At 32.7% G+C, this 13497-nt stretch overlaps 1 protein-coding gene across 1 annotated transcript in view; it reads left to right on the top strand.

Moving 5' to 3' along the window:
• Positions 1 to 13497, top strand: part of PHF14 (PHD finger protein 14) — a 164339-nt gene that overhangs the window by 128036 nt on the left and 22806 nt on the right. Inside the window, exon 19 of the mRNA XM_032181011.1 lies at positions 1204 to 1286. Within this exon, the coding sequence (XP_032036902.1) occupies positions 1204 to 1275 (72 nt within the window). The 3' untranslated portion in view covers positions 1276 to 1286. The remainder of the gene's footprint in view (positions 1 to 1203; positions 1287 to 13497) is intronic.

Raw genomic sequence — 13497 nt, forward strand, 5'->3', positions numbered from 1 at the left:
GCAAATTAAGCTTTACAAGACTAAAGAAACAGAATCTGTAATTAATTAGATATAAAGCTTTTGTCATCCTAAATTAAATGCAGCTAACTGCTGGGTTGGACAAAGGAAAGGCCCTTGGTAATATTATTGTGCCTATCATTGTGACCTTTTTTTCTGAAAAAAATTATACTAGATGCTAATGATGTAGTGTGGCATAAGGCCATACTCCCTGTTGTTATAAGAAAAGGTGCTGACTTGTAAGGTAGTTCTACAACACAGCTAATGACTGACTTTTTTGGTCCTTGCAATTCATACTTGTCAGAGTACACCATAGCTGGAGAAGAGGTTGTCAGCAGACTTCCAGCTTCACTTTATGATGAGAATCATCCTTTCAGGGAACCATTGTTATCTTTAAATCAACCCTTTCTGAGAGAAGTCTTTCACATGGAGTAGCCTTAATATTCTTGGTCTTGGCTTCCTCAGTTACTGTTGTTTTTAAAGACATGCCAAGTACCAGGTAATGTAAATACTGTTGTTTTTCTCAGATTTTCTTTCACTATATTTTTCCCAATAAAGGAGAAAATGAAATATTACCAATAGGAAACACTACTCTCTTACAGTGCCATTCATTGTTTCTCTAGTGCAGCCTTAAGATAATTACCAAATTCTATTATGAATTTCTCCTTTCCTCTGAGTCTTGTCACTTTGTTTGAAGAAGAGACAAATTCTTAGTACAAGGCTGGGAGAATTCTTAAGAGTATATTCTGGTACTTCACTTAAGGTGTTTCACGTTATTTTGGAGTATCACCGCATACTCAAGTTATCACATGTAAGCAGTCCTGATGATAGAGTGATATAAATTTTTAGTAATGCCTTTGTATATTTTCCTGAGTTGCAAAGGGAGCTTAGTCCATGGGTTCTGGCTCCTAGTTTTCAGCTTTTCCAACTTACCTCAATTTTGGCCTGTGTGGAATACAAACAACTAAACTGTGGGGGAGAGATCCTGAGGAAATATCAGAGAACTGAAAGATGGGAATGCAGCTCTTGAATTTGAGTAGATATCTCAGTTTATGGTGAAGCTGTTTAGCTGAACATGGGGTCATAAAGTATTTATTATATGTGTTTTATAACAGAATGAGACTTTATCAAAAAAAAAAAAAAAGTTACCGCAGTTTATATCAAAACAGAGGTGAGTTAGAAAGAGTTTTGTGGTTGGATTTGCAGGGAACCTTGAGAGGGGAGCACCAGTATGTTGAATTTCCAAATTCAGAATCCACCAGGAAACAGCCCGCCTAAGTTACATGGGGGTAAGTCAGCATGGTAAACAAATGCGTGTGAATTACACTTTAAAAAACCTGCCTCTAACAACAACAAAAGTGTTTGCAGAGCTTTACTCAACAAATTCCTTTTTAAATCTTCTTTTTATCTGAAGTCTCTTGGTACACCAGTCCCTTGTATTCTTTTAGTGTTTGCTTAATTACTTAATATTCAGAATTAACTGTAGCTGTTAGCTGATGCATTATTAGTGTAATAATTTTTTTCTCATCTGAATTTGACCCATCAGTACTGGTGAGAAGGCAGTTAAGGGAATGTTCAAGTACAGCCATGGAAAAGGGAAGCAGGAAAGAAGTTTAAAATTAAAATAGCTATCAGACTAAGGATTTCAGGAAAGTGGAGTGGATGGGAATTTTGAAAGAAGGATATGTAAAGTGACATTCAAAAAAGTATTTCAGATTTGCAAACGTGAGAACAATTTATAGTAGCAGGAAATCAGGAAAATCCCATAAGTCGCTGCATTCGTTTGTATAATCCATGTCATTTTCTTGCTTACAGTTTCTTTTTCTTAAGATTCGCAGTCCGAATCTTACACACAGTTACTTGTGTCATCAGTTTTAACTTTGTGTGATGCCTTGTGGTCACTCAGATGAGGCTTTGCTTTGCTTCTCCAGTTGTCTCTGCTAGTGGTTGAAAGGTTGAATTTTGAGCTGTTTCTCCACAGCTGCTGTTACTCAGCAGGAGGGCAGGATGGATCCTGCTCCTGTTACTGCTCCCCTTCTTCCCAGCCTCTTCTCATGCTCTGAAATCACGTGTAACTGGGGGAGAAAGGGACAGTGTCCAGATGGACATACAACGTGGCATATAACAAAAGTCAGTGCATCAATAATTAGCATGTTGGGTGTTTACGTTTTACACCTGTGAAAGTTTTGTACCTGTGAAGGATTCAGGAAAGTGAGTGTATTCATTAGTGTCCTTCAGATGTGGTAACACTTTGGCTTATAAAATAACCAAACCGTATGTAAAGTTAGAAAGATACCTTACCCTGTGTTTTCAAAACCTGTGCAATCCCCCATAATCAGAATGTAATTTTTATAGATTTGAATGCTTGGATGATTTGAATTACTATCCATACTAAAGTAAGAAAGTTACCTGTGTGATTGATGAGTCAATGTTGTATGTTTTTATTGTAATTTTTAATAACTAACATCCAACAGTGAAATTGAAAGAAAAATTCAGCACATTTGAAAGGGGACAGATGTGTGCTATCTGAATTTCAGTGTCACTTAATTAGACCTTCTTTCCAGTTTCTTAGGGAACTGTAGAAAAACTCTGCTTTTCATAAAATGTTATACTCAACTACATAGTTTTCAAATTTATAATTTTTAAATTACATAGGAATTTTGTCTCCACAACCATTTCAATATTCAGTACCTCACTATTGTTAGTATACCCTGAGTCAATACATTGAATTATATCTCTGATACCACACATTCTTTACCATTAACTAATGAAAGAAATATCTCTGCAAATGTTAAGATTCAGAGTTTTTAAAATACACAAATGCACTTGCTTAAATAACAATGTAATTGTTCAATAAAATTCAAAGGCGAAGAAATTACATTTCATGACCCTTACACCCCCCCCATTTGGTGGGGTCACTTGCATTGTTCATCTAGCAGTTGCAGTATATTTAGTAAATATATACATTTTTTAGATGAATATGCAATCACACTGAAAAAAAGTAAAGGTTTGTTGTTAAAGTAATTTTACTTTTTTTTTTATTTATATATATATGTATATATATATAGTTTTATAGTGGCTAAAGAGCAAGACTGATGGGTATTACTCTAGTGTTTTGATACCATTTCTTATAAGCAACACTATTCTACTGGGAGTGAGAATCAGGAGTTGGTTATCTAACTAAGAAGAGACTAGTTTTGACAGCTCCCTTAAACCTGAGTCTCATAAAAGGCATATCTTCATCTTTAATTAGAGGTAAAATAGAAATGCGTGAGTTATGTGTATTAATTTCCTTTGCTGATCCACTGGCAAATCAATTAATCATGTTTTAATCGTGTAAGCCTAGAGGCTAACAGAGCTAGTCTTTTGGAATGGCTGTGTTACTAGAGCAGTATGGATACAGATGAAATGCTGTGTGATTCTTTGTAAGAGATTTAGTTCTGTTAGAAAATAAATAAATAAGAATAAAACAACCAGCCAACCTTCTTTTCTCCACCCTCTCCCCTTCCTCCCCAAATCATATGGAACACTTTAGGGTAAAATATGAATGACATCACTGTATTGTATGAACATGAATAGCCCATGTATCTGTGTTGCTATCTAAGTGCTGTACTACAGTACTTACAGTACAGTAAGTGCTACAATAGTGCAATATTTTGGGAGTCTGAATTAAAGAAGGATTAAGACAGGTACTATCTTATAGTACTATATATTACTAAGTACCTAATAGATAGGTACTATTATTAAGCTTTTAGTGCTTGCCCTATATCTGGAGAGTGCACAGACTTTTTTTTCCATTACTAGTGAACAGCTGTGTTTTGTTCTACAGGAAAAGATGTGTGCCACACTTAGGACATCTGACATTAGTTGTAACAATAGTTCAAGCAGTTTACAAGTTCAACGTGAAATCATTACATTATTCTCAGAAATTCTGGGGGAACCAGATGCAAAGGGAGGATTTCTTAATTTTTATGAACACAATTTGCATCTGTTTTTTTTTTTTTTTTTTTTTTTAATTCTTTCCTTGATGTCTGGATAAAACATTTGTCCAACAAGTCCTATTGACACTTCAAGTTAGTACTAAAACAGATTATTTTTTAATAACCCCAAACCATAAACTTATTCAGCAAAGCATCCAGTCCATCTTTATGCTTTTTTTTTTTTTTTTTTTTTTAATATATATATACTAAGGTGTTTTCTTTTTAAGCAAAGTAAGATGTGACATGTTCTGAAAGAACTGAATAAAAGTGTAAAGACAGGTAAAGTCTTTACATGGTAAAGACTGTAGTAGTGCTCATGTGATATTTTCTCTATCTGAAGTTACTAGAAGACTGTTAAATAACTGGATTTCCATCTTTCATTTTTCCTTTGAGGAAATAACTCAATCATCTTGTAGAATACACATTGGCAAGAACCTGGAAGATGATTTGTAGAGAACACAAGAAAATATTAGAGAAATATATTTATATATTATCTATCTGTGTAAATACAAATCTGTTATGCTTGCACTTATGAAAAAAAAAAAAAAAAGTGCTTTTCTAAACTTCATAGATATAACCATAATTTTCCTCTGTTCCGAGTAGCTGATAACTTGAACTTATTCAACAAAAGAATTGTCAGACAGTTTTTGCTATAAATATGTTGTTCTTGACACACTGTTAATTGGAAAAAAAAAAAAAAAGTTACACACACAGAATGGGTTGGACTACAGATTTACTCTTGAACCGTAATTTTTTTGTTTAACTTTTAAAGTGCTCAGAAAAGTAATTGGAAACTTCCATGCTGTATGGACCTAGCAGATGCTTTCTGAAGAAAAATCACACATGCTAATATACTAATTATTCTATATCATAGACTATTCTCCATTATATTAGAAGTCATAGGCCTGTGATTTTGGAACACAAGCTGATTTATGCTCTGGACCTTTTCATCATCCTGAGGTCAGGACATGCAACATCATTTTGTGCAACTTCATAAATTCTACATGGCATAGTTTAAGAAAGAGAAGAACACATAGCATCTGTGTAATCCCCTAGCAGACATAGGATTGGTCCTGTTGGTGTATTTCTTAGTACTTTATTCTGGTTTTAAAAGTTCTGAGTAGTTTCCACACTTGCAGAGCCTTTTCCTTTACACTTGTGTTCAAATCATCTTACAGAAGTGCCCCCACCTTCTTTGTTTTCTTTGTGTTGCAACAAAGAGTTGCAATGGATTACAGACCTAGAATTCCTATGCATTTAGAATATTTTCTGGACCTAAATCAGGTTAATTACAGAGAAGACTGAAATTTGATTAGTTGGCTGAAATTTGGCTATTTGACATATGGTCCTGATGTCAGACAATGGTTTTCAACCATCAGACTCATTTGTTTAACAGAAGAGATCAGTCACCTGTTCAGATCATTTATTTGTTTGATTTTACTTTTTATGCTTCTACAAGTAATTATTATTATTACTGTAGTTCTCATTAATATTTTATAGCAAAATTGCTAAGCCACATGACTAAGAAAGCCTTAGAGTCTAACTGTGTTAAAAGTGAATTAATAATAAGCAGATATGAGAGCATAATACCTTTGGCTACTGAAGTGATTCCTCTGTAAAATAAACTGGGAAATACAGTAGGCATGCAAATGCTCTGAAGTTAAGAATTCACATTTTCCATCCAATCTTTTCACAGGACTGTTTTATGTAATCTTCTCAATAAAGAAACATAAAGGTTGCAAGATAGCTGGAAAATATTGTCACACAGTTCTGCTTTTGAAGTCAATTTTTTATGTATGTATATTTAAGCTGTAAATGTCTTTATAGAATGAGGCCTCCTCTTGGAAAAAGATTATTAACTTAAAAAATGAATTAGGTCTGTTTAAAATTTCCACAAATCCAAGATATTTTTCTTTATTTAACCTTTTCACAGTCTCTGCCCTTCTTTAAAGTACATTTAGTCCTGTATCATCTGTTACTCAGGAAGGTATTTAATACATGACTTGGCATCATTTGCATTATACAAGAAGATTAACTTTACAAGCTCTGCTGTTAATCTGAGTAGCTCTACATATTGACCTATGAAAGAACATAATTAAGTTAGCTTAATTAAGTTAATTAATTGTTACACTCTGATGAACTTACTATTGAGAGGAAATTAAAGGCAAATAGAAAATGGCATTCATTGGTTTAAAATAATATTTTAAAGGATTTTGCAAAGATACATTATATTTATATGATGAAACTATCTATTGTGTAATAACCAAAGCAGAAGCAATTAAAAATGTCAAAAGCTAAGAATCCCTGCAGTATTCTCTTTTATTGCCTGACAGTCAGACATATTTCTAAAAGCAATAAAGAATCCATGCTAGAAATTTAAAAAATAACTTTTTTTTTTTTTTTCCCAGTACCAAAATAATTGAATTCAGAAGCTTACAGCACTCTCTACATATGGACTATAGAGAAAAGCACACTATAGAAGTTAGATAAATTAGATAATCCGCTATCAGACTTTCCTCTGGGGGAGGGAAAAGGGGGAAGGACTGAAAGAAACCACATAGCAGCAAGCAGTACCTAGGCAAAAGTGCATATCTGCAGGTCACCATAAGAAAGTCTTTCTGATGGTGATGAGGTAAAGGAGAAAGACTCCTGGAATTTTCTGTCAGCTCTACTTGTTTTGTAAAGTGTGTCTGCAAGTTTGCTTCAGGAAAACATGCAGGGGTACAGCAAGAGTCTTGCATATGGGCAGACCCTCCACGTGACTTGAACATCCAGGATGCATTCATCAGTCTTGATACATACTGATGTGTACATTGGAGATCATCAATTCAGAGTAGCCGTAATTAATAAAAAGTAACAGAAAAATGATGAAATATGCAAAAAATGTAACAATATATGCTGCTAAATAAGCAGTTCGATAATCTGTGAGATTCATTCATTTTAACATGTCTTTAGTTTGAAATTAGTGTGTGAATAATTATTAGTTATCTAATTCTATTTCCATGTCATCGTTTCCCCTGATATATAAATACTCTGGATGGCATCCTTAGTAATTTTAGGATGTCATGCTTACTTTCTGTTTTAAAAATGACTATTTAAGTCAAGTGAAAACAGTATTATCCCTGAAGTGTTATTCTTTGGCATTTTCAGATAGTATGAAAGGGTCATTGATCTGTGGATACATTCTTTGGAAAAATAACAGTATTAAAAGTGGAAAGCCAATGGCATTTAGAATTACTTGTGTACAAATTTATATTCATATTCTGAATACAGATGAATTGGAAATAGATTCCTTCAAAGAGAGAGAAAAAAAAAGACAAAACAAACAAACAAAAAAAACACCCACTAACTTTCATTGAATTATACTAGCTTCTTTTTTATTTGAGAAACTACCTGAAATACTCTTTAAAATGGATAGGAAACAAACAAACAAATTACAGCCATTGTATATTTAAAACATTGTTTTTACTTAACACATTGTCCACAAAAAATTGTTTCATTTTTTGTAAATTAAGTTTGAAGTTTACATGTTATATTTTGTCACTGTAAAAGTGTTGTATTATGTTAATCAATCGGCTATATTTTAAGAAGAAATAAAAAAAAAAAAAAAAAAGAAGAAAGGAAAAGGAAGGAAAGAAGGAAGAAAGGAAGGAAGGAAGAACAGTTTTAATTTCAGCTTAAACTACATAAATCATAAAATATATTTTTTGGCTAGGGGAAGATAGTGGGAAATGTAATGAAAAATTAAAATTAAGCAAACTCCAAGTAAGATTTTAACTAAGAAATGTTCAACTAAGAAATTTTAACTAGAAAATAGCAGCAAGTTGTACAAGATGAAGGTCTGTACCCAGAGGCTGTATATTTTGCTAGCTGTACTGGTGTCAGTGGGCTTGAGTGTACCTATGTGTGCTATCTGTCCAGCTGTGACTGGATGTTTTGAGATGTTCATGGAATGGCATGATACCTGGTCACGTAAGTTACTGTTGTCATTTGCTGAGTGGTATGTGTGATGTACAATTGAAATTCCTTCCTGGAGGGAAGTAAATTTATAACTCCTTTTTCAATATCTAGTGTACACATCCTTAGCCTGCCCTCCCTCCCTCCCTCCTTCCCTTCTTTCTTCCCTTTTTCGTTTTTCTTTCTCTCTCTCTCTCTTTTTCTTTCTTTCTTTTCTGAATGATTTGCTATCTTCTCTCTTATCTGTAATATTTGAATGAAAAATTAAACAAATACATTCTCTGATCATTGTATGCAGTGTAAACATAAGATTTCACATAGCGCTATATAAACAAAGCAGTGATCATTTTTCTAGATCATATATAATCTCAGAAATTTTCTTCTTTATTTTAATATGACAGGTTGAAAATATCATTAGAATACTCAAGTTATTATAGTCGAGATTTTGAATAATGAAGCTTGAGCACAGTTGAAAATTTCAATGTCTTCTTTATGGTAGTGAAGATAAGCAGAGGTCACTCAGAAGTCATTAATAACGTACGTTATATAGATTTTTCCCTACCCAGTTGTTTCAGGGTTATCTCTGAACTGCAGTACAGTCCCAATTGTGTTGCAATGGTGCTTCATCAAAGTGTTGTTTCTTTAAATTACTCTCACTGTTAAGAAGAATTTTTAGCAGACACTTAAGAGTTCATATTACCTACATATTTTAGGACACCAGAATCAGTGATGTGTGTTATCTATTAGAATAGTTCTTTTTGCTATTAATATGTATTTTTGTGATACCCATATATACTTTAATTTATCTACCCTAATTAACAGCAAATTAAAGCTAAATGTATGTTATTTTAACAACACATGACTATTTTCTGAAGATTCTGAAGTGGATTAGCACACGCCATTATCTTTCATGGCCCTCATTGACCTACTGAATCCTTCTTATTTGAACAGTTTTCCTACAGTTAATCTTTTATATTTTTTAAGTGAATACTCAGCCATCTTAGTTTCCGTAAACCTCTGGATCACCTGGAATACACAGAACTACATATTCTATGCTGTACTTATGGTCTTTGTTTTATTTAAAAACAGTGAAAATGTTAGTGAAAATACAGTTAAATTCAGAGAGACTTTGAATATGAGTAGTATCTTTGAGAAATTAGTTTTCCATTATCCAGTCCTGATTATTATTATTATTTTTTTTAACTCTAGTAAGATTGTTGTTTAAATTGATTGTAGTCAGCACAGGAAAGAAGATAGTGGGCAGCAGAAGTCAGCACAAAAATTCTTCCAATAAAGATACCTCTGTTTACTCCCATAGGGCATTGTTTTTGTAATATTCTGCAATCTCCATATACACAAAAGAATTGGAGGTATGCCTACTGCACAACTCAGTTGGCTAAAATTACTTTCCTAAAACTCTGTAGAGCATGCCAGTGTCCACTGAGAAAAATGCTGGCAGAAGGGATTTCAGAGCACCCAAATTGGGTTTTTACCCAGGAAATGCATTTTGTTGAGGGCTAAGATGGGGGTCTGGAGATGATCTCCAGTTCAGTGGCCAGCAGAGCAAGTCTTCCATCCATGTACACCAGTGCAAACCCACACTGGCGCTGAAAGGGAAGTTGGGTTGTAGTTTATGTACTCTAGAAGAACTAATGAAATAACACGAAGTATCAGTTACTGTTTCTGGCTTTATTTTATTTATAGTTCTTTTGTATTTATCCATTCAAAGGCTGTTTTAGAGCTTTTCTTTCAGTTTACCCCACAACAGTAGGCTTTTCATATATGGGTTGTTTGGGAGACTGAATAAAATTAAGAGTTACTGCTTCATGATGTATTTAGTGAGAAAGACTTTCTCTTATTTCTGTAAGTCAGGATCAATTGCTGCTTGTAAGATTTTCACATTTTCACTGTTGGGTTGAGCTCAACAAGGTGTAAGATACTGTGTTCTAGGACCTTAAATGGAGCATCACCTCTGAAAAGAGTCAATTTAAGTAGTGTGTTCTAATTAATGATTCACCCTTGAGAGTGGTTTACATCAGAAATTCCAAATTGAGCAATCAGTGTTAATTTAATTTGTACATGTGAATGATAATAGAAATGTTTCCTGTATTGTTTAGTTGTTGTTGTCATCTTAAATGTGTTTAATAGTAATGTCAATTTTGTTAGTCAGTAGCCAGGGTTTGTCTTCTAAGATTCATAGAATAGAAGGCCAGGAGAGGTCATTACCACCAGCCAGTCTAATTTATTATGTAGCATGTGCCAGAGTGCTTCTTTTCTAAATTTGGTGTGAATAAGAACAGATTTTGGGGAAAAAAAAAAAAAAGTATTCATATTAATTTTAAATATTTCAAATGAAACAGAGAGACTTGCAGTGATAAATATTAGTTTGATTTCTAGTCTAAATTAAGCCTCTATCAGTTGTGAACCTTTGTCAGCTAAATCAAAGGCTCATTTGTTTGGGATTTTCATTTTCCTGTAGAAGTATTTACAGACTGTGATTTAGTTGTCTTCTACCTTAATGTATGTTTTCCAAACCTTCAACTGTACTTCAGTTTTCTCTAAATTTTCAGTAGACTTTTTGCATGTAGGTAAACTCAATTAATCTGATATTGCTCACACGGGGTAGACATTATGAAGATAAATATCCATAATTTAGGAGGATAAAGATAGGCCTTTAGAAAGTAACTTCTTAGAGAAGTGTAGAAAATTAAACATAACGTCAAGAATAAGAGCTTCTTTGTTCTAATGTAGCTTTAAGTCTGGGAGGTATGATACCCAAATAAAGCGACAAGATATGAAAAAGTAAGAAGTGTAAAAAAAGGAGCAGAGATTTTTTTCTGCATTTTAGATATTTATTTTTACTGTCATTTCCTGACAGTCTTTATTTTTTTAAGTAGCTCTGGAAAAAAGATCTCAGTAAGTCAGAATTTAAAAATGGAGTCACACATAAAATATATTTTTTTGTGTTTGAATGTTGTGCAGAATTTTAGATGTTGGTTTCTGCAAAATGGTTTTTTTTTTTTTTTTTTTTTTTTTAGCAGTTTCTTTCAGTTTGAAAGAGTGGTATTTGAAGTGGCAATAGAGGAAAAAAAGATTCAGTGTCATTCAGAACCTGTAGATAATCCAGAAGTCACCATTGTTCATATTTTAGCCAGATAAGCAGCAGAGTAAAAATAACCCAATTTTAAACTCATATTATTTGAGAAACCTTTCAGTATCTGCAGAGGCACCAAGTTATTCAAAAAGAGGAAGCATGCAAAACTGCAAAAAACAAACCCAATCCTAGTTTCTATAAGAAAGGTTGAGTAGAGGGAACTTTTCTTCACCACTAATACGAAGTGCTGAAAAATCTCTCTGTATACCATAGAGAGAAATTCGTTTTATCCCTCCATTCCTCCTTCAAAATGTCATGTAGAAACACTGAACACAAAGACAAAATTTTAAAACAAACTTTTATTTGATTTATTTCATCTGTGATGGAAAAGTGGAAGAATTTGTAGTGTTAAAATAATAGAATTATTCCTAAAGTCTACATTTTCTAAATTCCTTCTATAATACTAAGTAAGTTGAGTGAAATTGCTTTATCTCAAAATTATTGAGATAAAGATTATTGTAGTTAGAAATAACATTTAATTTAGGAAATTAGTAGGGATAGATTTAATTTGTTCTTGCCTTCATCTTGCAGTTTTCTCTATGTCTGCCTGTGGCCACTGAACGAGACAAGAAACTGGGCTAGAAAACGGTTGTTTTCTTCAGTGTAGCTCCTTATTTCTTTATGCCAAAAGTTAACCTGTCAATGATGGAGAAATGAAGCCAAGCAATAATGTCAAAAATTAATACTTTTCAGATGTACTATTGCATATCTGGTGTGTTCTCTGTCTTTTTCTTTTCTGCTAAGTTAGCATATATGAATTGTGGCTTTCAATGTGTAGCACATTCACAAGATGGCTTAGCCATTTTTTCCAGAGTATTGTAAATTTAGAAGTTCCTGATTTTTATTTACTGAACTAACTCTACCTTATTTTCACTTAATCTATATGTATTTTAATTTTAATTTAATAAAGAGAAAGCCATCAAGAAATCACATTGCATTCTGTGATGCTCCCATAACACTAATTAGTAAATAATTCTGTGCATTTACATATGATACCTTAAGCTGGTCATTTTTATTTTTATTTTTTTTTAACTTCATGATTTATATTATGAATGTATTTAGGTTTTATATTAAAGGCTGTACAGTTAAAAACAATCAAAAAAGAATGTTCTTTGTCTCAGAGATCTTCAATTTCTAGCATAAAAACAGACTTTGTGAATAATAATAATAATTAAAAAACAAAACAAAACAAAACCAAGTTGTTTTAATTCTGATTACTGGCTTGCGCATAATGTTTTTGTTTGCTTGCTTGTTTGCTGCCTTTTTAGAAGGAAAGACTGATAGTAAGACTGATAATATTATTTCAAAAATTTGGAAATATTATATTTTTTTCCATACTGACCCCATCCCATCCAACAGGAAAATTTATAGTAACACTTGGATAGTTTTCATAGACTAGTATTTAGCAGTTTATAACAGTCTTTACTTCTTTGCATAATATAACAGCTTATATTAGTAATAGGAACAAGATTAAAGACACTGAACAGATAGTTTCATGGAACAAATGAATTCCTAGTCATATTAATTGCTGAACTTAAGCTAGGGAAGTATTGCACATATAAGCTGGGGAAATGGAAAGCTGTTTGCATAAATATTTTTACACTGTTAAAGCATGTTATTAATAGACAAATTGGACCAAGAGTCTGCAACAGGAAGCTTCATCTTCCATGTAGTTATGAAGTGCATTCCATCAGAAATCACAGGGCTTATCAGCTCAATGTGATAAAAGGACTGCGTTTTTATTTACACAATAACCTCAAATCCTCATATTAAAAAGTGGCAAATTTTTTTTTGCCCTTTCCTGTTCTAAGTGTGACACATGTAACAATTATTCATCATTCCATAATGGATCATTTTTATCAGAGTCTTGTGTCTCTTCCGTATATATAGAATAAATATTTATGTTTTCTCATTTTTCTGAACTAGGAGATACTGATAGAATAGGTTTGAAGTGTCAACTATAATTCATTGCCTGCAAAGAAAGACTTTATACTGATACTGTGTGAAAGGAAAAGAATATCTAAATCATTTCAGCAGTAAGCTTATAACCAAGATAATATCAGCATTTTCCTTCTTGAAAATATATCTGCCATAAATTAAAGAAGGTCTTCGGTATTTTATTAAAATGCTTGTGACAGTTTTAACCCCATCTTCAGCAGGAATGTTTGTATGAATACAAAATTTTTTTTTTTTTTTAAAAAGTGAAGGTCAAGTGAAACTTAAAACAATCTTGCACTGAACTTCATACTAATTGTGCAAATACTTTACTTGGAATAACAATAAAATTGATGCTTATTTAGTATCAGTCTAAAGGTACACATTCTATGTGATCAGTAGCACTTAGTCATTTTGTACAATAATAATACAATTTGAAAAAAAAAACCACCCTGCAATTAGTATATTTGAATA

This window comes from Aythya fuligula, chromosome 2 (genome assembly GCF_009819795.1).
Source record: "Aythya fuligula isolate bAytFul2 chromosome 2, bAytFul2.pri, whole genome shotgun sequence".
In the NCBI taxonomy this organism is placed as follows: domain Eukaryota; kingdom Metazoa; phylum Chordata; class Aves; order Anseriformes; family Anatidae; genus Aythya; species Aythya fuligula.